The 24,193-nt window shown below is 51.3% G+C and overlaps 2 protein-coding genes and 1 pseudogene across 3 annotated transcripts in view; 2 read left to right on the top strand and 1 right to left on the bottom strand.

The window, feature by feature from the left end:
• LOC132216030 (saoe class I histocompatibility antigen, A alpha chain-like) overlaps nt 1-24,193 on the top strand; it is a 107,730-nt gene that overhangs the window by 44,920 nt on the left and 38,617 nt on the right. The window contains exon 7 of one of the 2 annotated variants that reach the window (XM_059665019.1): nt 7,728-7,823. The exons of the other annotated variant lie outside the window; for it this stretch is intronic. Coding sequence (XP_059521002.1) covers nt 7,728-7,821 — 94 coding nt within the window. The 3' untranslated portion in view covers nt 7,822-7,823. Of the gene's footprint in view, nt 1-7,727; nt 7,824-24,193 lie in introns of those variants that run through there. 2 annotated transcript variants of the gene reach the window in all.
• On the top strand, nt 823-3,757 carry LOC132216018 (U4/U6.U5 tri-snRNP-associated protein 1-like; annotated as a pseudogene).
• On the bottom strand, nt 11,410-19,247 carry LOC132216047 (sulfotransferase 2A1-like). Its single transcript, XM_059665087.1, has 6 exons — nt 19,038-19,247; nt 16,198-16,406; nt 15,593-15,719; nt 14,670-14,764; nt 13,335-13,515; nt 11,410-12,128 (listed from the first exon to the last, which is right to left on the bottom strand). The coding sequence occupies exons 1-6, from the start codon at nt 19,165-19,167 to the stop codon at nt 12,016-12,018; spliced, it is 855 nt and encodes a 284-aa protein (XP_059521070.1). The 5' UTR covers nt 19,168-19,247; the 3' UTR covers nt 11,410-12,015.

Here is a 24,193-nt window from a genome sequence, read left to right as displayed (position 1 = left end):
GCTGTGTGTGTGTCTGTGTATGTATGTGTCTGTGTGTGTCTCTGTGTGTGTGTGGCTGTGTGTGTATGTGTCTCTGTGTGTACATGTGTGTCTGTGTGTGCATGTGGCTGTGTGTGTGACTGTGTGGCTGTGTGTATGTCTCTGTGTGTGGCTGTGTGTGCATGTGTGGCTGTGAGTGTCCATGTGTATGTGTGTCTGTGTGTGTGTCTGTGTGTGTATGGCTGTGGGTGTGTGGCTGTGTGTGTGACTGTATGTGGTGTGTGTCTGTGTGTCTGTGTGTGTGGCTTTTGTGTGTCTGTGTGTGTATGTATGTGTGTGTCTGTGTGTGTGTCTGTGTGTGGCTGTGTGTGTGTGGGGGGGGGGGGTCCTCAGGGGCTGACTTTGCTCCCTAGGGGACCTTTGTCAGAGTCTGGGGACATTCTTGGGTGTCACGACTTGGGGGCAGGGTGGGGTGTTGCTCCTGACACCCAGTGGGAGGCGGCAAGGGATGCTACTCAACACCCTCCAGTGCCCGGGACAGCGCCCAGAACAACGAGCGATCAGATCCCAACGTCAATGACGCTGAGGGTGAGAAAGAGGTGCCCTTCCTTCGCCTCCTTAGTCAAAACGTAAGGTCCTCGCCCCGGCTGGTGTGGCTCAGTGGATAGAGCGCTGGCCTGTGGACTGAAGGGCCCTGGGTTCGATTCTGGTCCAGGGCACATGCGTGGAACAGAGCTAGAAGGAAGCAGCAGCAACGCGACAGCGGCCGCCGGGCGACCGGGAAGTTTCGCATTTTGCCTATTCGGGGCTCGGTGGCGGCCGGCTGGGAGCTGACGGGCCGCCATGGGGTCCTCAAAGAAGCAGCGCGGGGAGGAAGAGGCGGCCATGACCGCGGCGGCGGCCGGCACCGGGGGTGCCACCGAGAGCACAACAGACACAAGCACCGGAGCGGCGGCAGCGGCGGCGAAGGACGGGAGCGGAGGAGCCGGGAACGCGGGGCCCGCAGCGGTGCGCACGGGCGGGAGCGCGGCCAAGCCGAGCCCTCGGAGCAGCGCGTGCGGCGGGAGAAGCGGGACGATGGCCCAGGCCGCTGCCAGTTCCAAAACCAGCTCAGGAGATGCCTCCTCAGTCAGCATCCAGGAGCCCAATAAACTCCGGGCACATTGGGGGCTGAAACCCTCGGAAGTCAGTGCCGCGGAGAAGGAGGCGGGCATCAAGGAGGAGCCTCTGGGGGCGGAGGACCCCTGGCCGGACGCCGCCGCCGCAGCCCGGATGGAGAGGAGCCTGCAGCTGCAGGAGGAACAGGACTTGGCAGAGAAGAGGACCGAGCTGCCGGAGGAGGTGGACCACGAGGCTGGTGTCAGCACGCCGGTGGAGGAGGCGTTCGGGCGGGGGCGGCGGGACCTGCAGGGCCTCCCTGTGGAGCATGCCACGGACTCCTTCCGAGAAGGGCAGACCGTGACCCTCCCCCTGAAGGACAGAGGCGCGCTGCGGGCGGAGGAAGACGTGCTGGTTGGTGAACGTGAGCCTGCTGGAGACGGCGCGGGCCGAGACAAACGTGGAGCTGCGGGGGGGAAAAGCCCGACTGCCTGCCCTGTCTGTGCAGAGGATGAGAGTGTGGGTGACCCGGCGCAGCAAAACCCCCGCTCTGTGCTGGCCAGGTACGACGAGGAGCTGGAGGGCGAGCGGCCGCGCTCCTTCCGTTTGGGGCAGGGCGGCCTTGCCCATGGCCTTCGGGGACGGGAGCTGGAAGAGATGCGCTGCGGCCGCAAGCTCAGTCCCTGAGCATGGCCGGGCCGCGGCTCGCCTCCGAGTACCTGACGCCAGAGGAGAGGGTGACCTTTAAAAAGACCAAGCTGGCGAAACCGGTGTGGCTCAGTGGATAGAGCGTCGGCCTGCGGACTGAAGGGTCCCAGGTTCGACTCCTGTCAAGGGCATGTACCTGGGTTGCGGGCACATCCCCAGTGGGAGATGTGCAGGAGGCAGCGGATCGATGTTTCTCTCTCATCGATGTTTCTAACTCTCTATCTCTCTCCCTTCTTCTCTGTAAAAAATATTAAAAAAATAAAATAAAATAAAAAGACCAAGCGGAAGGTGAAGAAGATCCAAAAGGAGGGGACCAGACTCAAGATGGGGACTTTGGTTCCAGACTGCGGGGCCAGTGTCGGCGCCGAGTGCCGGAGGGAGATGAGGAGGCCCTGGAAGAGGAGGAGGAGGAGGAGGAGGAGGAGGAGGAGGAGGAGGAGGAGGAGGAGGGAGAAGAGAAGGAACCGGCGTCTCAGCCCCCACCGTCAGATGACACTCGGGTGGAAAACATGGACATCCGTGATGAGGAGGAGGACGGGCTGCCACCTGGGTCCCCAGAGCTGCTGGAGGAGGAGGAGGCGGAGCTGGAGCTGCAGAAGCAGCTGGAGAAGGGCCGCCGGTTACGGCAGCCGCAGCAGCTACACCAGCTGCGGGACAGCGGCGGGAAGGAAGGTGGTGGAGACGGTGAAGAAGCTGGAGTCCCGCCAGCGGGGCTTGGAGGAGGAGGAGGACGGTCCGGAGCGGAAGGGGACCCTCGTGTTCAACGCCACGTGGGAGTTCTGCCGTGCCTTGGGGGAGATCCCCACCTATGGGCTGGCCGGCCACCGGGAGGAGCGGGAGGAGCTCATGGACTTGGAACGGCACGAGGAGAACATTGGCTGGAGCACAGGCAGCCTGGAGGAGGAGAAGCAGCACCAGGACTTCTCTGCCTGCTCCACCACCGTCCTGGGCGAGGAGCCCATCGTGAATAGAGGGCTGGCAGCCGCGCTGCTCCTGTGTCGGAAGAAGGACTGCTGGAGACGACGGTGCAGAAGGGGGCCCAGGTTAAGGCACCCAACAAGTCCCTGCCGTCAGCAGTGCACTGCACTGAGGACAAGATGGCCATCGATGACCAGCATAGCCGGCGGGAGGAGTACTGGGGCTCCACCCAGGACTTCAAGGAGAAGGATGGCTATAAGCCTGATGTTAAGGTCGAGTATGTGGCCCTAACCGGTGTGGCTCAGTGGATAGAGCGTCGGCCTGCGGACTCAAGGGTCCCAGGTTCGATTCCGGTCAAGGGCATGTATCTTGGTTGCGGGCACATCCCCAGTAGGGGGTGTGCAGGAGGCAGCTGATTGATGTTTCTCTCTCGTTGATGTTTCTGACTCTCTATCCCTCTCCCTTCCTCTCTGTAAAAAAATCAATAAAATACATTAAAAAAAAAAAAAGATCTAGTATGTGGATGAGACGGGCCGAATACTCACACCCAAGGAGGCTTTCCGACAGCTGTCCCACCGCTTCCACGGGAAAGGCTCGGGCCAGATGAAGACAGAGCGGAGGATGAAGAAGCTGGACCAGGAGGCGCTCCTGAAGATGAGCTCCAGCGACACACCCCTGGGCACTGTGGCTTTGCTCCGGGAAAAGCAAACGGCCCAGAAGACACCCTACATCGTGCTCAGCGGCAGCGGCAAGAGCATGAATGCGAAGACCATCACCAAGTGAAGCCGACCTCCCCTCCGGTCCCCTCCCCAACTTTAATATTAAATAAAGTTCCCTTCTTGCCAAAACCGGTTTGGCTCGGTGGATAGAGTGTCGGCCTGCGGACTGAAGGGTTCCAGGTTCGATTCTGGTCGAGGGCATGTACCTGGGTTGCGGGCACATCCCCAGTGGGAGGTGTGCAGGAAGCAGCTGATCGATGTTTCTCTCCCATCGATGTTTCTAACTCTCTCTCTCTCTCCCTTCCTCTCTGTAAAAAGTCAATAAAATATATATTTTTTTAAAAAACTTAAATAAAGTTCCCTCCTTAAAAAAAAAATCAACAGAGCTAGATAGAGATAAGATTTTTATCAAAGGTCAGATACACTATAGACACAAAACAAGGAACTGTAGAAGGTCAAAGGAGGACCCAAAACATACCATGATGTAACTGTAGAGGCATGCTTATAGGATCCAATGCTATAAATACAGTTGTAACAGGACAATAAGGAGAGAACCTGGCTATGCTGATCAACCAGAAAATAGGGGGGCGGGGCCTAAAGAGCTCCCATACCCTTTCTACCTCTGAAGACACAGAGAGATGGCCATCTGTGAACCAGAAAGCAGGCTCTCACTAGACCACGCGTGTCAGAGGTGACACGCGAACTCATTTTTTTGGTTGATTTTTCTTTGTTAAATGGCATTGAAATATATAAAATAAATATCAAAAATATATATTTTTTAAAAAAGGGCACATGCCTGGGTTGCGGGCTCGATCCCCAGTGTGGGGTGTGCAGGAGGCAGCTGATCCATGATTCTCTCATCATTAATGTTTCTCTCTCTCTCTCTCCCTCTGTGAAATCAATAAAAACAAAACAAAAAAAACACAACCCCATAATGTCCTAGGCTTGTTTGTCACCGCTGTCTCCCTGGCAACAGGCACTTTGGGGGCATTTAATAATGACTGAATAACCGCAGGAGCCTAGAGCAGGCAGGTGCGGCTGGGTGCTCCTAAAGCTACCAGTGACCTACTTTCCTGCAGACAAGTGTTAACCTAAAAACAAACAAACAAAAGCCTTTCAAAGTGGGAGGCTACAACCTAAGGTCAAGTATTTGGGAAGCACTGATTTAGGCAGAAGCCCAAACAGGGCTCCGGGATTAGGAGACTAAGGAAATGGGTATTTATGGGAAAGGGACGGGGGCAATTCACCCACAGAAGGCAGGCATCGCCATCAGTGCAGATAACATAACACGGCGATGTTCATTCTAAACAATATTCCTTTAAAAAAATATACATTTTTATTCATTTCAGAGAGGAAGGGAGAGGGAGAGAGAGACAGAAACACCAATGATGAGAGAGAATCATTAATCGGCTGCCTCCTGCTTGCCCCACACCAGGGAGGGTGGAGTCTGCAACCTGGGCCTGTGCCCTGACCCAGTGCCATACCGTGACCTCCTGGTTCCATAGGTTGATGCTCAACCACTGAGCCACATCGGCTGCACCTCGATAATATTCATTTTTTAAAAAATATATGTTATTGATTTTTTACAGAGCGGAAAAGAGAGGGACAGAGAGTTAGAAACATCAATGAGAGAGAGACATCGATCAGCTGCCTCCTGCACACCCCCTACTGGGGATGTGCCTGCAACCAAGGTACATGCCCTTGACCGGAATCGAACCTGGGACCCTTCAGTCCACAGGCTGATGCTCTATCCACTGAGCCAAACTGGTCAGGACAATATTCTTAATTTTCAGTCCAGTAGTCGCCCATCCAGTAATCCTATCTGCTTTCTCATTATCTCTGCAGCTTTTTTAGGGTTGAATTTCCTTTAGGCCCAGTCCAGATGTTATGATGCCCTGTTTTAACATCCAGAGGTTTGAGACATAAAGCCCGCAAGCCAGCTCCAGATCCATTTTCACGTCATTCCATTTGTGATGGTTATGAATGACACAGGCATGAAACCGTACGGTCCAGACTTGCAACCCAATTAGGGGAAAAACTAATAATCAGCAACAGACATGAGTGAATGAATTCCAGGGAAGTCTCGGAGCAGATATACAAAGCAGCCACCCAAGCATAATGTTAGGAGCACCTATGTATACTATTATTGTTATTATTTTCCTATCTTACTTATTTTTCAAGTTGACATTCAATTTTATTTTATACTAGAGGCCCAGTGCACGAATTCGTGCACCAGTGGGGTCCCTTGGCCTGGCCTGCAGGATCAGACCAAAACTGGCTCTCTAACATCCCCTGAGGGGTCCTGGATTGCAAGAGGGCTCAGGCCAGGCCAAGGGACCCACCAGGGCATGGTCGGGGCCAGGGAGGGACTCGAAGGTTGGCCAGCAGGGGAGAGACCGTGAGAGGGCTCCAGGGCATGTCCTGCCTGTCTAGCTCAGTATCAATTGACCAAACCCTGGTAGCAAACTAACCTACCAGTCAGAGCGCCTGCCCCCTGGTGGTCAGTGCACATCATAGCGAGCAGTTGAGCGGCCTTAGCATATCATTAGCATATTACACTTTGATTGAACGGCCAACGAGTTGACCGGACACTTAGCTTATTAGGCTTTTATTATATGGGATTAGTTTTAGGTGTACAACATAGGGTTAGACATTTATGTGTTTTTTTATTTTTTTACCTCGTTATTGTTGGAAGCAACACATAGGTCCATTTATATGATTTATGAAGTGATCCACCCCGCCCTACAGTTCTATCCTCACAAGGACAGCTTACTGGAGCCCCTCTCCACCCACCACTGGCTCCTCCCACACCTGCCCCCCACTCCCAGGGCCAGCGTGTGACGTCACCACGCAAGGGGCGGGGAGCAAGCGAAAGGTGTTACCATAGTGACCGTTCACGCTTAGAAACTTCTACCTTGAGGTCTCCCTCCCACTCCCCAATCGTCCGCAAGGCCCGCAAACGATTCCGCCGCCAGAGCAGAAGATGGAAAATATAAAGCAGGGACGTCAGCGTCGGGGACATTTCTCACTCCCATCAGCAGCCCTGTCGCTCGGTGGTCACTTCTGGATCTGGGGTGGTGGCGGGGGGGTCTCCAGCTCCCAGCCCGACCTCAACGCGCTGAACTACAATTCCCAGAAGCCTCTGTGGCAACCTCCCTCCTCCTCCTCCTCCTCCTCCTCCTCCTTTTCGGCTTTCCCAGCAAATAACAGATGGCGACAGCATTTGCAAGCGCTTCCTATGCACGGAGTCATCACTGGATGTAGGCGTTTAGGTCACAATCTCTTTTTTTATAAAAAGTGCGTCTCCCGTTTCTCTGCCCCTTTGAGACTACAACACCCAGAAGTCGTTGGGCCACGCTTGCGCGGGCCCTCAGTGCGAGGGTTGCCTTGGAGACAGCCAGAAGCCGGAAGCCTGATGAATGAGGCGGGGCCAGGCTGGAAGAAGGACTCCGATTGGCGGAGAGGCCACCCCGCCTCCGTAAAGAACAGGTCGGGGGCGCACGGGCGCGGAGCGTCGGCCCCGCGCGCATTCTGGGTCCGTGGAGTCCGGGGATCCGCCAGCCTCAGCCACCCGGTCAGTTTTCGCAGGTGGCGCAGCCGGGAGGCCGGGTCTGCGCCCGGAGGCGCTCGGGGCCTGGTTCCCGGTTCCCGAGGCCAGAAGTGCGGACTCCGAAGTGCCCCGGAGGTGAGTGCGACCCCCCCAGTTCCCCCGCCCCGGTTTCCAAATGGATTCCCAGTCTCCGTGGTAACAGACCCTTCTCGTTTGCTTGTGACGTCACAGCCACCCCCCGCGGGGTCGGGGAGAGCGCACATTGGAAGGGCTTGTTGAGTCCTAGCTGCGCCGGCTCCTCCAGGCCTCCGGGGAAGGGTGAGCCGGTAGGTTCAGTTTCCCCTTTTGTGACATGATCCTTGGGGCTCCTCCTGTGCTAGTTCTGGGAGCCCGGGCAAGGTACGCACGCCCCGTGCCTCAGTTTCCCCATCTGAAATGAGGATGGAGATAGGAGCTGACCCGGACCCCTGTTAGGAAGTTTAAGGAGCCTTAGGACAGACAGAGCCCGGTACCCAGCGACCACTCAGATGCCGGCGTCTGTATTTATTTTTATTATTTTTAAAAAATATATTTTTATTGATTTCAGAGAAGAAAGGAGAGGAAGAGAGAGAAACATCAGTGATGAGTGAGAATCATTGATGGCTGCCTCCCGCAGGCCCCCTACTGGGGATCAAGCCAGCAACCTGTGCTTGTGCCCTTGACCGGAATCGAACCTGGGACCCTTCAGTTCGCAGACCGACGCTCTGCTCACTGAGCCAAATCGGCCAGGGCCCAGCCTCTGTATTTATGTTTGGGGATTGGGACACGTGCCTCTCCCCCGTCCTGGGTTCGGTGTGTGGAGCTGCCTGATCTGGTCGGGTAGTGATGATGGTTTTGTTGTTGTTGTTGTTGTTGTTTTCAGTCCTCTTTCAGGCTTTCTCAATGGCAGTGGTTCTCAACCTTCCGGCCCTTTAAATACAGTTCCTCATATTGTGACCCAACCATACAATTTTTTTTGTTGCTATTTCATAATTGTCATGTTGTTACTGTTATGAATCGTCATGTAAATATCTGATATGCAGGATGGTCTTAGGCGACCCCTGTGAAAGGGTCGTTTGACCGCCAAAGGGGTCGCGGCCCACAGGTTGAGAACCGCGGCTCAATGGCGTAAGTGTATGGGGAACAGCTAACGTTTACCAGCCTCTTTAACCGTCTGGGCTGATCAGGGAGGCTGTAACGTTGGTTAATGCTTTTCACTCCTAGATGCCAAAGAGGGGGGGTCTTTGCTTGTCCCTTTCTTAAGGCTTCATTCAGTCGCGAACCCCTCCCCCCAAACTAACCGTGGGGTCACCCCTTCCCGGAAACGAACAGTGGGGAACACTCCACTGTCTCTTCCAGCTGCCGGAGCTGCTGGCATTGGGTTCTGGGACTGAAAGTTTGTGTCCCCCCAAGTTCATTTGTCGATGCCCCAATCCCCAAAGTGATGGCATGTGGAAGTGGGGCCTTTGGGAGGCGATTGGGTTTGAATGAGGTCATGGGGGAGCCCCGCCCCCCCACCACCACCATGATGGGATTGGCTCCCTTATAAAGGGATGAAACAGCCCAGCCTGTGTGGCTCGGTGGTTGAGCGTGGACCTATGGACCAGGAGGTCAGGGTTCCATTCCTGGTCAGGGCACATGCCCGGTTTGCAGGCTCCATCCCCAATGGGGGGGCGTGCGGGAGGCAGCCGATCCATGATTCTCTCTCATCATTGATGTTTCCATCTCTCGCTCCCTCTCCCTTCCTCTCTGAAATCAATAAAATAAAATAAAATAAACAACCAGCCCTGGCCGGTTTGTCTCAGTGGATAGAGCGTTGTCCTGCGGACTGAAAGGTCAAGGGCATGTACCTTGGTTGCAGGCACATCCCCAGTGGGGAGTGTGCAGGAGGCAGCTGATCGATGTTTCTCTCTCATGGATGTTTCTAACTATCCCTCTCCCTCCCGCTCTGTAAAAAATCAATAAAATATATTTTTTAAAAAATAAACAACCAAATGCCATTTGCTGAGCACACACGATGATGACGCAGCAGAAATTCTGCCAACATGTGACCCATTGTTTTCTCACTGAGACCTTCTGGCAGCTCGGGGATGCGCTGCCCAGTGTTGTAAGCGGGGACACTGAGTCACAGCGCCGCCCTCTGAGCCGCCCTCCCCCGGTCTGCCGCGTGGAAGGTGCTTGTGAGGACCTGAGGTGGTAACACTCCCTGCTCCCAGCACACAGTAGGACCTCAATAGAGGACCCGCGTTTCTGAGAGCTGCCGGACGGTGGCGCTCGCGCGCCCTCTAGTGGTCGGACGGCGCAAGTTTGGTGCCGCCCTCCCGCCGTGACTCCTCCAAGCTCTGAAGCTGTGTTGCTTCTGGACGGGTGGTCCTCAGACTCAGCTCAGGTGCAGGTGGGACAGGTGACAGTGAGGGAGGCTGGGTGTGAGCCCCAGAGAGCGATGGGCCTGTGACAGACGGAGATGGAGAGAGAGAGAAACATCGGTCGACTGCCTCCCGCACACGCCCTAACCGGGAATCAAACCCTCAACTCTTTGTTGCATTGGACAATGCCCCCGCCCACTAAGCCACACTGGCCAGGGCGGCCCCATTTTATTTTATTTTAATTTATTTTTTAATATGTTATTGATTTTTTTACAGAGAGAAAGGGAGAGGGATAGAGAGTTAGAAACATCGATGAGAGAGAAACCTTGATCAACTGCCTCCTGCACCACCCCTACTGCAGCGGTTCTCAACCTCTGGGTCGCGACCCCTTTGGCGGTCGAATGACCCTTTCACAGGGGTCGCCTAAGACCATCCTGCATCTCAGATGTTTACATGACGATTCATAACAGCAGCAACGTGACAGGGATGAAGTCGCAACGCAAATAATTCTATGGTTGGGTCACATGAGGAACTGTGTTTAAAGGGCCAGAAGGTTGAGAACCACTGCCCTACTGGATATGTGTCTGCAACCTAGGTACATGCCCTTGGCCGGAATCGAACCCGGGACCCTTCAGTCCGCAGGCCGACGCTCTACCCACTGAGCCACACCGGTCAGGGCAAATTTTAGTTTTTACTGCTGGCCATGCTCCTGCGGTTGTTGGCTTGTCCCGGCCGGGTCTGCGTGGAGGAAAGGCTGCGTGTCGTAACACTGTGATTGCGCACGCACACCCCTTCCCAAGTCCACGCTCCAGGTGTGCTTGGTAGACGGGCCTCCTTCACGGTGGGGGTGTTCGCCCCGTGGGCACTGGGCAGGGGCTGTCGGCCAGGGCTCCCCTCCACCCCCAGCCCCACGTTACACATGTACCGGCACACACACACACTCCACACCCCCCCGTACACGCGAACAGCACATCTGGAAAGACGCCACACGCTGGGACCGCGATCCGCACAGCACTGACTCAGGGCCCCAGGAGGCGAGGGCTGGGCACACACTGGGCTTAGCCCCCGGTCCCAGACCCTCCCTGGACGGGGACGTTGCTTCTCTCATTCTCTTTGTTTGTTTTTGTAAATATATTTTTTATTGATTTCAGAGAGGAAGGGAGAGAGGGGGAGAGAGAAACGTCAATGATGAGAGAGAATCATTGATGGGCCGCCTCCCGCACGCCCCACACTGGGGATCGAGCCCGCAACCCGGGTTTGCGCCCTTGACTGGACTCGAACCTGAGACTTTTCAGTCCACAGGCCGACGCTCTCTCCCCTGAGCCACACCAGCCAGGGCATTTCTCTCTCATTCTTCATGGGGCTGAGGACACGGAGGTGGTGGAGGCGGTGAGAGTCCTCCCATGAGCCTTTCCTCCCAGAAGCAGCACTCCCCACCGCCTTATTTATTTATTTATTTCTATTTTTTCTTAATCTTTACCTGAGGATATTTTATTTAATTTTATATTTTTGATGATTTCAAAGAGAAAAGGAGAGGGAGGGAGAGATAGAAACATCAATGATGAGAGAGAATCATGGATCGGCTGCCCCCCCCCCCCCGGACATCCCCTACTTGGGGATCGAACCCACAACCCGGGCATGCGCCCTGACCGGGAATCAAACCGAGACCTCCTGGTTCACAGGTCGACGCTCAACCACTGAGCCACGCCGTCTGGGAGAGAATATATTTTTCCATTGATTTTTTTTTTCAAGTTTCAGATATTCATTGATCAGTGTAAACCCCAACACGACACACCAACCGGCTTTCCTGCATGGGGAGGGGACCTCTTCCCTGGGGAGGTGGGAAACTGTGCGGATGGCTTCTGGAAGGCCTTCCTGATAAGCAGCTTCATGGTGAAACGTTTCCTTGAAAAGCCTGGACCCTCTTTCTTCACTTTGCTGTCATCGACGTTCCCCGCGTAGAACTTGTACTGCTCACTGGGACCCAGTTTGTTCCTGGGTTCTGGGTTATTCTTTTGGTCCCCGCAGACGCCTGGCTTGAACAACGGCAGGCGGGGGGCATGCAGCGCCGCCCCAGTACCGCCAGCTCCGATAAATACAAAGAAGGGGATCGTTGTAGAGAGAGTAGAAGGGAGGGCGAGAGACAGAGAGAAACACTGATGTGACAGAGACGTCAACTGGTTGTCCAGGGATTAAGCCTGCAACCGAGGTACGTGCCCTCGACTGGGACCGGACCTGGACCCTTCAGTCCGCAGGCCGATCTTTATCCACCGAGCCAAACCGGCTAGGGCTGAGTGTGTCACTTTCTGAAGCTGACATGGCTTAAGGCATCGGTTCGCAACCTGTGGGTCGCGACCCCTTTGGCGGTCGAACGACCCTTTCACAGGGGTCGCCTAAGACCATCCTGCATATCAGATATTTACATGACGATTCATCACAGTAGCAACATGACAGTTATGAAGTCGCAATGAAAATAATTGTATGGTTGGGTCACAACATGAGGAACTGTATTGAAAGGGCCAGGAGGTTGAGAACCACTGGCTTAAGGTTAATAAGGAACATGGTTGGTGTTAAGTGTATAATGGATTGTATGAGCAGTCCGTTCACAAAGAACCTCAGGAAATTCAGCGTTTGCACCCGATTCAGACACGTGAGGCCATTATTCCCACGGGAAGAGGCCTGGGGGGAGCCCGGCCATCTTCTCCTGGTAGACCTTATCAAAGGCTTCGCTCTGGGCCACGGTGAGCTGGTTTTTCCAGTCGCCAGCGATTCCTGTCAAACAGGAAAACATGAGTCCGATCAGATTCAGAAATAAGGTCTCTCCTGCATGCCCCCCACTGAGAACCGAGCCCACAACCTGGACATGTGCCCTGACCGAGAACCGAACCATGACCTCCTAGAAGATCATAGATTGACGCTCAACCACTGAGCCGCACCGGCCGGGCTGATGTTCTTGCTATAGATTGTGACTCCTGAATCAATCTTTCCTTTAATTCTCCACCTGTGGCTGGTGTAGCACCCAACAACACTACCCAGAATTTCCACCTTGCCGTTTCCTTGACGTAGGATGCTCTTCCCTTGGGGAGCCCAGCATGGTGTCCAGTGTCATCATCTCTTCAACTTCGCCCCAGCCACTCGACCGTAAAATCCAGTCTGTGCAGTGCACACCCTCGTTCCTCGTGTGTCGTGCGCATGTTTGGTCTTTATCGTAGGGGTCTCAGCTGAACATTTGTTTTGGAGCTAAGTCAGAGGTCTTTTCTCTCCATAAAGGTCCTATTGTCAGGCTTCTTCTGGTAGAATAGATATTCCCAATATCCATATATGTGAGGAGATTGTCACTCTACCTATGGAGGGTTCATACTAGCACTGTGAGTGGAAACTCTTTATAGAAAACTAGAGGCCCGGTGCACGGATTCATGCACCGGCGGGGTCCCTCAGCCTGGCCTGTGGGGATTGGGCCAAACCGGCTCTCTGACATCCCCCGAGGGGTCACGGATTGCGAGAGGGTGGTTCTCGGGTGATGCACCCAGAATCGGGCTCCCTCCTCTCTGGTTTCGGGTGCGTAACCTGAGAACTGCAGCTGCCAAGTCACCACAGCTTGGCAACTCCTGCATTGAGTGTCTGCCCCCTGGTGGTCAGTGTGCATCATAGCTACCGGTCGGACAGTCAAATGATCAGATGGTCACTTAGGCTTTTATATATGTAGATAGGAGTGTCATCTACATGAGGAGGAAATGGGCGGGACCAGATAATACACAAGAAATGTGTGGCTCATCAGCAGGCCTTCTTGGTGCTGAGTTTTCACTGCAACCTAATAAATGCCCCAAATCCCCCCTTCAGCTTATAAAGTCAGGTCCCGCTTATGTGATCTGTGTACATTGAAATATTTTCCTCATCCCATGTCTTAGGGCATCAGTAGAAGCTGGGAAGCGTTCACTGTCTGTTTCATCCACGTCTTAAAGTTAGAACCCCTCTCACCTTTTCTCAGAAAACATGCTTTTCTGTGATCCATATAGATATCGGAGAGTAGAGAGAAATTGCTCATCTTATTGTCTTTCATGGCCTGGAAGGTTACATTCTTGAGGACCGAGTCCAGTTCTTCTGAGCTTAGCTTCATGCCCAAGAATTGGCTGACCTTCTCTACACTGGCTCTGAGGTCCTAGAAGGAGAACCACAACAGAGAAAACATGAAATTAAAGTACAACAGGGGAAAAGGGAACAGGGAGAGACAGGGGAGAATGCAGGTGAGGAGGAGACAGAAAACGAAGGAAATCAGGCAGAGAGTGAGCCCGTCATGTTCGTCTACCCATGGTGGGCAAACTGCGGCTCTCGAGCCACATGCGGCTCTTTGGCCCCCTGAGTGTGGCTCTTCCTAAGCCTTAGGAGGACCCTAATGAAGTGAATAGCAGTGTACCTACCCATATAGTTTAAGTTTAAAAAATTTGGCTTTCAAAAGAAATTTCAGTCGTTGTCCTGTTGATATTTGGCTCTGTTGACTAATGAGTTTGCCGACCCCTGGTCTAGGAAATGCGCGGTCTGAGTGCATGCGTGCGTGCGTGAGTGATGAGAGGGTTATGAGCAGGTGCTCCTTAGAGAGAAATACAGCGTGAAATCCCGGTGAGCCCCCTGCCTCTCATGCCGACCGACACTTCCGATGAATATTGATGTAATGAATTTGTACGGGAATCCCTTCCTGTCAGTCGATCTGGGACATGGAACTCCTTCCTGCACCCGTTGTAACGCAGTCAAGCCTCACCCGTCACTTTATCCTCAGCTGACATTGCTCCTTGGTTCCCAGATTTAAAAAAAAAAAAAAAAAAGATTTTTATTGATTTCAGAGCAGAAGGCAAAGGTATAGAGAGAAACATCAATGATGAGAGAGAATCATGGATCGGCTGCCTCCTGCACGATCCCACAACACCGGGCATGGCCCTGACCCGGAATCGAACCGCGACCTCCTGGTTCATAGGTCGATGCTCAACCACTGAGCCACAGCTGCCGGCGGCTCCCAGATTTTTGCCGTAGAATCGTCGACAACCCCCTGTACAGTATAGATGTTGTTGAGCACTTCCGCGGTTGCATGCATTAAATGTTGTAAAAATACATAAATCAGAAAAGCTGAGGAAGAACATGTGCCAACTGGAGGTTAAAAAAAAAAAAAAGAAAGAAAGAAAAGGCAATGACCCTCATTGGTCACATTTCTGGGATCAGCTCTGATTGAAAGTGTCGAAGGGAAACATTGAAGAATGGAGGGGAGGAAGACAGCTAAGAAATGGGGTTGGGGAGAGTGACATTTTGGGGGACAAGAGTTACCTGATGCAGCTCTTCATATGAGATCAATAGGAAATTCTGTTTTCCTCTCATCTGCAGCCAGCCGCCAATGTGGTCAAACCATGAGCCATATGGCACTGCCAGAGAAGCGAGGAGAGAGGTGACTCGTTGATGATTCTGCGCTTCGTTGCCTGGGCAACGCTGCTGGTGTTACCCACGCCTTAGGAATTTTCTTTTTCTCTCTCCTATTTTTATTGAACGATGTTGCCCTTCAGCGTGTCTTTGCTTTCCCTTTTTACTCTTTCTTATTTTTTATTTTATTTTATGAGCAAGTGACTCAAGTGCTGGACATTCTCTTGCTCTCGTTTGCATAAGAAATAGAATTCTAGCTCAGTGGTTGAGCCTCAACCTGTGAATCAGGAAGTCATGGTTCGATTCCTGTCAGGGAATATGCCTGGGTTGCAGGCTCAATCCCCATTAGGGGGCATGCAGAAGGCAGCCCGTCAACGAATCTCCCTCATCATTGATGTTTCTGTCTCTCTCTCTCGCCCTCTCCCTTCCTCTATGAAATCAATAAAAAATATATTTTAAAAACTAGAATTTTACATTTATAGTATGGATGGCTGAGCTCTCTAGCCTGCGTGCTCTATAGGATACTATAAGATGAGCTTCAGATCTACCTGCGATAAAATGATTTTGAATTTTGAGGAGAATTTCCTTAGGGAATGAAAGAGCTAAACTTAAATTCCACCTAGTTTGAAGTTGATGTCTTTGTTTTTTGTTTTTTGTGTGTGTGTTTTTTCTGTGAATAACGAGATTCCATACACTGTATGCCAAGATGCCAAGAATCTGGGTTATAGGTTTCATGACACTGATGTCATATTGTCGGCGGTTGTATCAGCCATGAGACAGTGAGACCTGAAGGCGAAGGGCAGGAACCCCACCTCATTTTGAGTCCGACTCACCATTTCCTCGAAGGAACCATTCAAAATATTCTTCAAAGGAGTTTGGATTTTTGGTAATTTTCAATGTCTTGTGGAAATGATAACCGGAAATAATCACATCTCTGGGATTTCTCATGATGTAAATAACCTTAAATGAAAAAAAATAAAAAAATAACAAGAATAAGTGTACCCATTTCCCCTGCTCAGGATTTGGGCCAATGGAGAAAAACCCCACTCCCATTGACGTGTTTGGCTAGAAGTTTATCTTCTCTACTTCACTGAATTCATGGACAACCCGCCATACGGCAGGCATTTACTTAGGCTCCAAGAAAGGAGCAGACGCTCCGACCGGTAGGTTAGCTTGCTGCTGGGGTCCGGCCGATCGGGACTGGGCGAGACTAGCCAGACACACCCTGGAACCCTCCCTCGGTCCCTCCCCGGTCCCGTTCGTGCATCGGTGGGGTCCCTCGGCCTGGGCTGCGCCCTCTTGCAATCCGGGACCCCTCGGGGGATGTCGGAGAGCCGTTTTTGGCCCGATCCCCGCCGGCCAGGCTGAGGGACCCCACCAGTGCATGAATTTGTGCACCAGGCCTTAGTATGAAAGTGACATTACATTAGGAGCTCACCTTGGCCTTGGACGTGAAGAGCGACTTGGGGAAGAGGTGCACGGGGAGGTGGGAGGCGTAGGAGCGTGGGTCTTTCTGCTTCTTGATCAGTTCAAGCCCCTCAGGGGTCTCTATCCAAGGGGAACGTTCCCAGCTGACCACAGACTGCACCCAGCTGGGGTCTCCCCTGGTGTGGATCAGATTGATGATCTCCTTTATCCAGTTGGTTCCTGGATAAGGAAGAACAGAGCGTTACCTCCTTCAAAGGACTTTTGACTCCACTGTGCCATCTGAAAGACAGTGTTACTTCAGTAAGGATGCCCATTTCCATACATCCAACCGATCATTTATTTCTCATCTTGTTTTCCTTTTAGTCACATTCCATTGATCCTTCGTTCTTTTTAAAATATATATATATTTTTTATTGAGTTCAGAGAGGAATGGAAAGGAAGAGAGAGAAACATCTGTCCTAGCTGGTTTGGCTCAGTGGATAGAGCATTGGCCTGTGGACTAAGGGGTCCCAGGTTCAATTCCGGTCAAGGGCACATGCCCAGGTTGCAGGCTCAATCCCCAGTGGGGGGCGTACAGGAGGCAGCTGATCAATGATTCTCTCTTATCATTGATGTTTCTATCTCTCCCTCTTCCTTCCTCTCTGAAATCAATAAAAATATATTTAAAAAAAAAGAGAAACATCAATGATGAGAGAGAGTTATTGATCAGCTGCCTCTTGCACGCTCCCTACTGGGGATCAAGTCCACAACCTGGGCCTGTGCCCTGACTGGGAATCGAACTGGGACCTCCTGGTTCATAGGTTGGCACTCAACCACTGAGCCACACTGGCCAAGCTACATCTGCCCTCTTTTTTTTTTTCTTATGCCCTTGACCAGAATCGAATCTGGGACCCTTCAGTCTGCAGGCCGACGCTCTATCCACTGAGCCAAACCAGTCAGGGCTACATCTGCACTCTTATACTTGCTTTATACGTATGGGTCCTGACCAAGTCAACAGGAGAAAGCATTGTCTTGCCCAAATATCTGTGAAGCTCACACGCTAAATATACTGTTGAACCACTGCACAAATGCCCCTCTGTAACAGTGGGGAATTGTGACCCACCCCACCATTCTTTTGAATTGTTTCTGTACTCCGACTAATATGTAGTTTGTACATAAACAGCATCCTATATAATAAAAGCCTAATATGCCAAGTGTCTGGTCGTCCAGTCAACCAATCAAAGCGTAATATGCTAATGATATGCTAAGGCCGCTCAACTGCTTGCTATGATGTGCACTGACCACCAAGGGGCAGACAATCAACTGGTCAACCAGTTGCTATGACATGCACTGACCACTAGGGGGCAGACGCTCCAACTGGTAGGTTAGCTTGCTGCTGGGGTCTGGCTGATCAGGACTGAGCAAGTCAGGCCGGACACGCCCTGAAGCCCTTCTGTGGTCCCTTCCCAGCTGGCCAACCTCCTACGTCTCTCCCCACTCCCAATTGTGCACCAGTGGGGTCCCTCAGCCTGGCCTGCACCCTCTTGTGATCCAGCACCTCTCAGGGGATGTTGGAGAGCCAGTTTTGGCCCAATCCCGCAGGCCAGGCCAAGGGACCCCACTGGTGCCTGAATTCATGCACCGGGCCTCTAGTGTTTGTATAAGAATCCTAGGAACTAACTTGAGAAGATACAGATGCCAACTTTCACTCATCCCAGATCTGGGAGATTTGCTGACCTGCAACCATATATAACAGGATGATGAGGAGCAGGATGATGCATTCCATTCCATCACTTGACCAGGGTCAAGGTCCTTATAGGAATGGACTGTGCTGGCCCACATATAGAGAACTTTTCGACCTCCTCCTCTTGATGTTTTGTTTTGCTTTCCCTCGCCCACCTTATGAAAACCTCTCTGCCTGAACTGAGGTGGGGAGATGGGCTTTGGACAAGAGTCCCCCATCTTCTTGAGGTGCTGGCACTCGAATAAACCCCTTTCCTTTTTCACCAGCACCTGTCTCAGGAGTTTGGCTTTTGCGGCACCAGGCACTTGAATCCGGGTTTTGGTTACACTTTCTTAGTAGTTACATTATTTATAGTTAACATTCCTTAGTCAAAACGGTAATGTCTTCATACCCCCAAAATGTAGTACCCCGGCCCAAGTATCTATGGTGCCATGATTCAGAAACGCTGCCTAATTCTACCAATTAATACATCCCTTTGAACCCACTGCTTAAATATTGCTTGGTTCTCATTTCTCTGTCACTATCCTAGTCCTCAATATAGTGTTCCATTGAGCCACCTACTGACATACTCTTGTCAAATTTAATCTGATCTACTGCCCCCTACGTATCCTTTGCTCTTAAAATTTCATCACCGGGAACACCTAGTGCTCTTTGCTCATGTGCTCTCGTCTCTCTGCTGTTTAAATGTTTTTCATAGAATTCCATTACCTTTGGACAATTTCCTAATTCCTTAGTATGAATTTCAGGTTCCATGTTAATTTTCCATTGAAACACATTCGTTCTCACCTCCTGCGACTCCCGGTCCCTCCTCTCCATGATGTTTTATTAGGTTCTTGACTAGCCCTCAGTGTCTCTCAAATATGGACCACACGTAACCCAGCCTGTTCTGTTCTCTCCTCAACCCTGACAAAGTCTCTCCTTGTGACCAAACTTTAGTCAGACTCCTCCGAGCTATTTTCTTGACCAGATAGAGATGTTGGCTTTCTGTGCCCATTATTGCTCAGCCACGTGTAGCAAGACTCCTGCTGAGTCCGTCATGGGAATCCTCCCACCCCAGATAGCGAATGATGGTCCTTAACTGGTAACCCAGTTCCCCACCTCCTCAGTTTCTGAACCTGCCTCCTTACCTGACTTTGGGTAGGACAGTGTGATGACATCTTCATCCCTCACCACGAATTCATTCTGCAAAGACCTCAGGTCTCTAATAGTAGTTGTGTGGAAAGGGATCCCTTCAATCCACAAGTAATCTGTAGCCATTCCAAACAACAGCCTTCTAAGCTTGGCCTGTGTGTTCTGATAGCAGCAACAGAGACGGCCACTTTGCTTTCTTGTTCTGAGCCAGGGAACACTTCTTGAATAACAGCTACGAAACGAAGGGTCAGCTTGAATAATCATTAACTCAGAATATGTTCTGAGAATTCAGTGATGAATTGCATGAGAGCAGAACCCAGAGGTTTAAAAAACAAATAGAGCCCTGGCCGGTTTGGCTCAGTGGATAGAGTGTTGGCCTGCGACCAAAGGGTCCCAGGTTCGATTCCAGTCAAGGGCACGTACCTCGGTTGCCGGCTCCTCCTCAGCCAGGGCCCTGGTCAGGGCTCCTGCAGAAGGCAACCAATGGATGTGTTTCTCTCACATCGATATTTCTCTCTGTCTTTCCCTCTCTCTTCTACTCTCTCTAAAAATCAATGAAAAAAATATCCTCGGGTGAGGATTAAAACAAAAACAAGCAAAAAAACACACACACAAATAAAGAACAAAGAAGTGGGGGTGATTTTTTTTTCCACTTGAAAACAATTTCCGAGAACATAAACTTGATGCTTTTCCCCTGCCACATAATTATCTTCTTTCTCTGGATTGTTTTAATCTCAGGTTCTGTAGCTAATTATCTACTCGGTTGAGAACACATCCAATTGGAGAGTATGTTGAGAACCCATTAAAATGGTGATTTTATTGGTAGAAATGGGTTAGATTCATGTTCTATTTGGCCTGTTTTAAAAACATGTTAGCCATGCTCACACTTGACTAATGTTCATGAATGATGAAATTGGTAGAACAGTTAAATATTTTTCTAACATGAAATGAGCTGATACTTATTTCCTTACCCAATTTTTCTCCTTTCAAGAGTTATATACTAGTATTCTTGGCGGCTGAGACTCAGGTGGGTCGGCCAAGACTGCCTGAGCCCAAATGAATGTCAGCTGGAAACCCAATAGCTTTAATCCTATGTATATCAGAGGGGCTGTATAATTTATCCAGCTTAATAGATTAAGCCAAAAAATGAATTTAAAATTTTACTATAATTTCTCTAAGTTTAGAATTAAAAAAAAAATTTCTTAAATAAAATGTTCCTTTTGGTGTAATTAGTAAGTCCATTTCATATAAAATAATCTCCCTCCCCTCTTACAGTACATATGTAAGTCCTCTCTCCTTCACATTTATTGCTGACTCACTCAGTGCTAATTAGTATACTCTGTGCTTTTCATATTTTATCTCACTTTATTTTCTTTTTAATATAATTTTTTAATTTTTCAATTACAGTTGACATGCACTATTATATTAGTTTCAGGTATTCAGCATCACAATTAATCATTTATATGACTTACAAAGCGATCATCTTGATAAATCTAGTATCTAACACCATACATAGTTATTACAATATCATTGACTACACTAGAGACCCAGTGCATGAATTCATGCACCAGTGGGGTCCCTCGGCCTGGCCTGCGGGATCAGGCTGAAACGGGCTCTCTGATATCCCCCAAGGGGTGCGGATTGTGAGAAGGCGCAGGCCAGGCCAAAGGACCCTACCGGTGCACGATCGGGGCCAGGGAGGGACTGCAGGAGGGCTCCGGGGCAGGTCTGGCCCATCTCGCTCAATCCCGATTGTCTGGACCCCTGCAGTAAGCTAACCTGCTGGTCAGAGCGTCTGCTCCTGGTGGTCAGGGCACGTCATAGTGAGCAGTCAAGGGGCCTTGGCGTATCATTAGCATATTACGCTTTGATTGGTTGGACAGACGACTGGACGACCAGGCACTTAGCATATTAGGCTTTTAATATATCGGACTAATGACTATATTCCCTATGTGTACTTTGTATCCCATGACTTTTCCGTGACTGCCCATTTGTACTTCTTAATCCCGTCACTGTTTTCATCCATCCCCCCCAACCTTCTCCCATCCGGGAACCGTCAAAACGTCCTCTGTACCCGTGAGTCTGTTTCTGATCTGCTTGCTTATTTTTTAGATTCCACAAGTGAAGTCACCTGGCATTTGTCTTTCTCAGTCTGACTTATTTTTCTCAGCGACGCCCTCCAGGCCCACCCAGGTGGTTGCAGGTGGCGAGATTTCATTACTTTTTATGGCCGACTGATATTCCATTGTCTATGTATGCACCCTTCCTCATCCATTCACCTGTTGATGGACACTTAGGTGCGTCCTTATTTTGGCTATCGTATATAATAAATAGGTAATATGCAAATTGACCGTCACGCCCTCACACAAGCTGGCCACCCCATGTGGTCAAAGATGGCCACCCCCATGTGGTCACAAGATGGCAGCCACAAAATGGCCGGCAGGGAAGGACAGTTGTGGGCAATCAGGTCAGCAGGGGAGGACAGTTGAGGGCGGCCAGGCCAGCAGGGGAGGGCAGTTAGGGGCGACGGGGCCAGCAGGGGAGGGCAGTTGGGGACGACCGGCCCAGCAGGGAAGGGCAGTTAGGGGTGACCAGGCCAGCAGGGGAGGGCAGTTAGGGGTGACCAGGCCTGCACGGGAGGGCAGTTGGGGGGCGACTGGGCTGGCAGGGGAGGGCAGTTGGGGGGGACAAGGCCTGCAGGGGAGGGCAGTTGGGGGCAATTGGGCCAGCAGGGGAGCAGTTAGGTGTCAGTCAATCAGGCTGGCCAGGTGAGTGGTTAGGAGGTGATACGCTGGCAGGCAGAAGTGGTTAGGGGCAATTAGGCAGGCAGGTAGGTGAGCAGTTGGGAGCCAGCAGTCCCAGATTGTGACTAGCATCGGGCCTAAACTGGCAGTCGGACATCCCTCGAGGGGTCCCAGATTGGAGAGGGTGCAGGCTGGGCTGAGGGACACCCCACACACACACAGTGCATGAATTTTGTGCACTGGTCCTGTAGTGCCGCAATGAATATATGGGTGCATATTGTCTTTACAATTTAGTGTTTTGGGTTTCTTCAGATAAATATCCAGAGCTACAGTTCCTTAGTAGGAACTGCTGATCTGCATGCTTAAATGCCTAAAAGAAATTTTTATTTAAAACCTTCATTCTTCACTCAGAGAACCATGGTGGATTCGAGATTTGGAGCAGAAACAAAACTGTGTGAAGCGCTGAAAGCAAGGAAGAGCTCAAAATGTAATTGTATGTCCTTGAGCTTAACCAACTGTCTGGCACCTCTTTATCCAGTCAAGGTGATACATAAAGTTCACTGACACAGATGCCACACAAAAAAGGGAAGATTTTTAAAAAATATTATGACACTACTAGATGCCTAGTGCACAAAATTCGTACACATGTAGGGTCCCTAGGCCTGGCCGGTGATCAGGGTCAATCTGTGGGGCGATTGGGGATCCCCTCCCCTCTCACTGGCACCCGCCTTGGCTGGCCTGGGGGCAGCTCCTGTGTTGAGTGTCTGACCCCTGGTGGTCAGTGCATGTCGTAGTGACTGGTCGTTCCACTGGTCATTCCGCCATTCAGTTGTTTTGCATATTAGGCTTTTGTTATATAGGATAATGGTGGGCCACGGGCTCTAGGCAGCCTCCAGATGTGTTTGGCCAACAAAGTACTTGCAAAACAATTGTGATTAGTGCCCATCACTAAAAACAGAGACACAATTCACAAAAATTAGGATTGAAAAACAAAAATAAAAACTAACCACGTGGCAGCACTTTGCTAAAGACCTGGGATGGCTCCCCAATCTGTCACAACCACATGGCTCTCTAGGTCTCGAAACCAGCCTCCCTCATGGTCACCTGTTGGACCCTCACTGAGTTGAGCTTGAGAACTCCGCCAAGAAGCAACATCCTTCAGTGCTCTGAGGAGCAATTGCAGGATGTGGCCCCCAGGTGGCACCATGCTGCGCTGTTTGACCACTAGAGGGTATGCGAGTACTTCCCACCGTCCAGCAGCTCTCAGGAAAGCAGGTCATCTCCTGAGGTCCTACTGTGTGTTGAGAGCATGGGGTGTTATTTCCTCAGATTCTCCCAGGTACACATAGTGTGTACACAGTGGTGCCTTCACGAGGCAGATGAGGGGAGGGAGGCTCAGAGAGCAACATTGCGACACAGTGTACCCATGTATAAGACAGGGCAGCACATCTCTGGGCTGCCAAAAAGTCTCAGTGAGAGAACTATGGGTCAAGTGTTGGCAGAATTTCTGCTGAGTCGTGTGTGCTCAGCAAATGGCATTTGGTTGTTTGGTTATCCCTGCTGCTTGGTTATTATTATCAGATGCATTAGACCAGCTGTCCGCCCCCCACCTCCCTTACCCAGGCTCTTTCCAGCACAGAGGTGAGACCCTCGCTATGAGCTGGTCCGTGGCCACCGAGAGTCAAGGCTACACTTCCCAGCCTCCCTGGCATCCAGTGTTCTGGGCTATGGGACATGGACAGAGGGATGTAGCTTTTCACCCACCTTCACCCAATCTCTCTCTCTCACTGTCTATTTAGGTTGCACAGCACTTGTCCAGGCACTGTCCCTGGGATGACCCCTGCCCTGTCTCCACTCATCTGCCTTGTGAAGGCTTACTTGAGCATGGTCCCCTGGGGTCCTGTACTTGTCCTCGTCACAGCATGTCTCACACTCTTAGGGTTGTCCATTCATTGGTCTGCCCCACCCCTGCCAACACCTCCCCACTCCAGCTGACACCTTGACCTCAGGGCAGCCACAGGGAGTCCTAGGAATGAATGAGGAGCTACTTCCGGGTCCACAATTCCTGCTGTCCACCTGGGCTGCGCAACTGGGGGGCCCCTTTATTTCTTTCTCCCCCTCTCCCCCCAGGTTTATCCAAATATCATTGAGATACAATATGGTGGACTGGTTGCTGCAAAACATTGCAACTAGTTTGGACCAGACCATGCCATAGTTAGTGGTTATTTCCACTTTTATGATCCTTAAGAAATGGGGGGGGAAGAATATTGTAACTCTCTCAGGTGTCTCTAGAGCAGCGGTTCTCAACCTGTGGGTTGCGACCCCTTTGGCGGTCGAACGGCCCTTTCACAGGGGTCGCCTAAGACCATCCTGCATATCAGGTATTTACATGACAATTCATCACAGTA

This window comes from Myotis daubentonii, chromosome 15 (genome assembly GCF_963259705.1).
Source record: "Myotis daubentonii chromosome 15, mMyoDau2.1, whole genome shotgun sequence".
In the NCBI taxonomy this organism is placed as follows: Eukaryota; Metazoa; Chordata; class Mammalia; order Chiroptera; family Vespertilionidae; genus Myotis; species Myotis daubentonii.
This window is presented reverse-complemented; position numbering and strand designations above follow the sequence as displayed.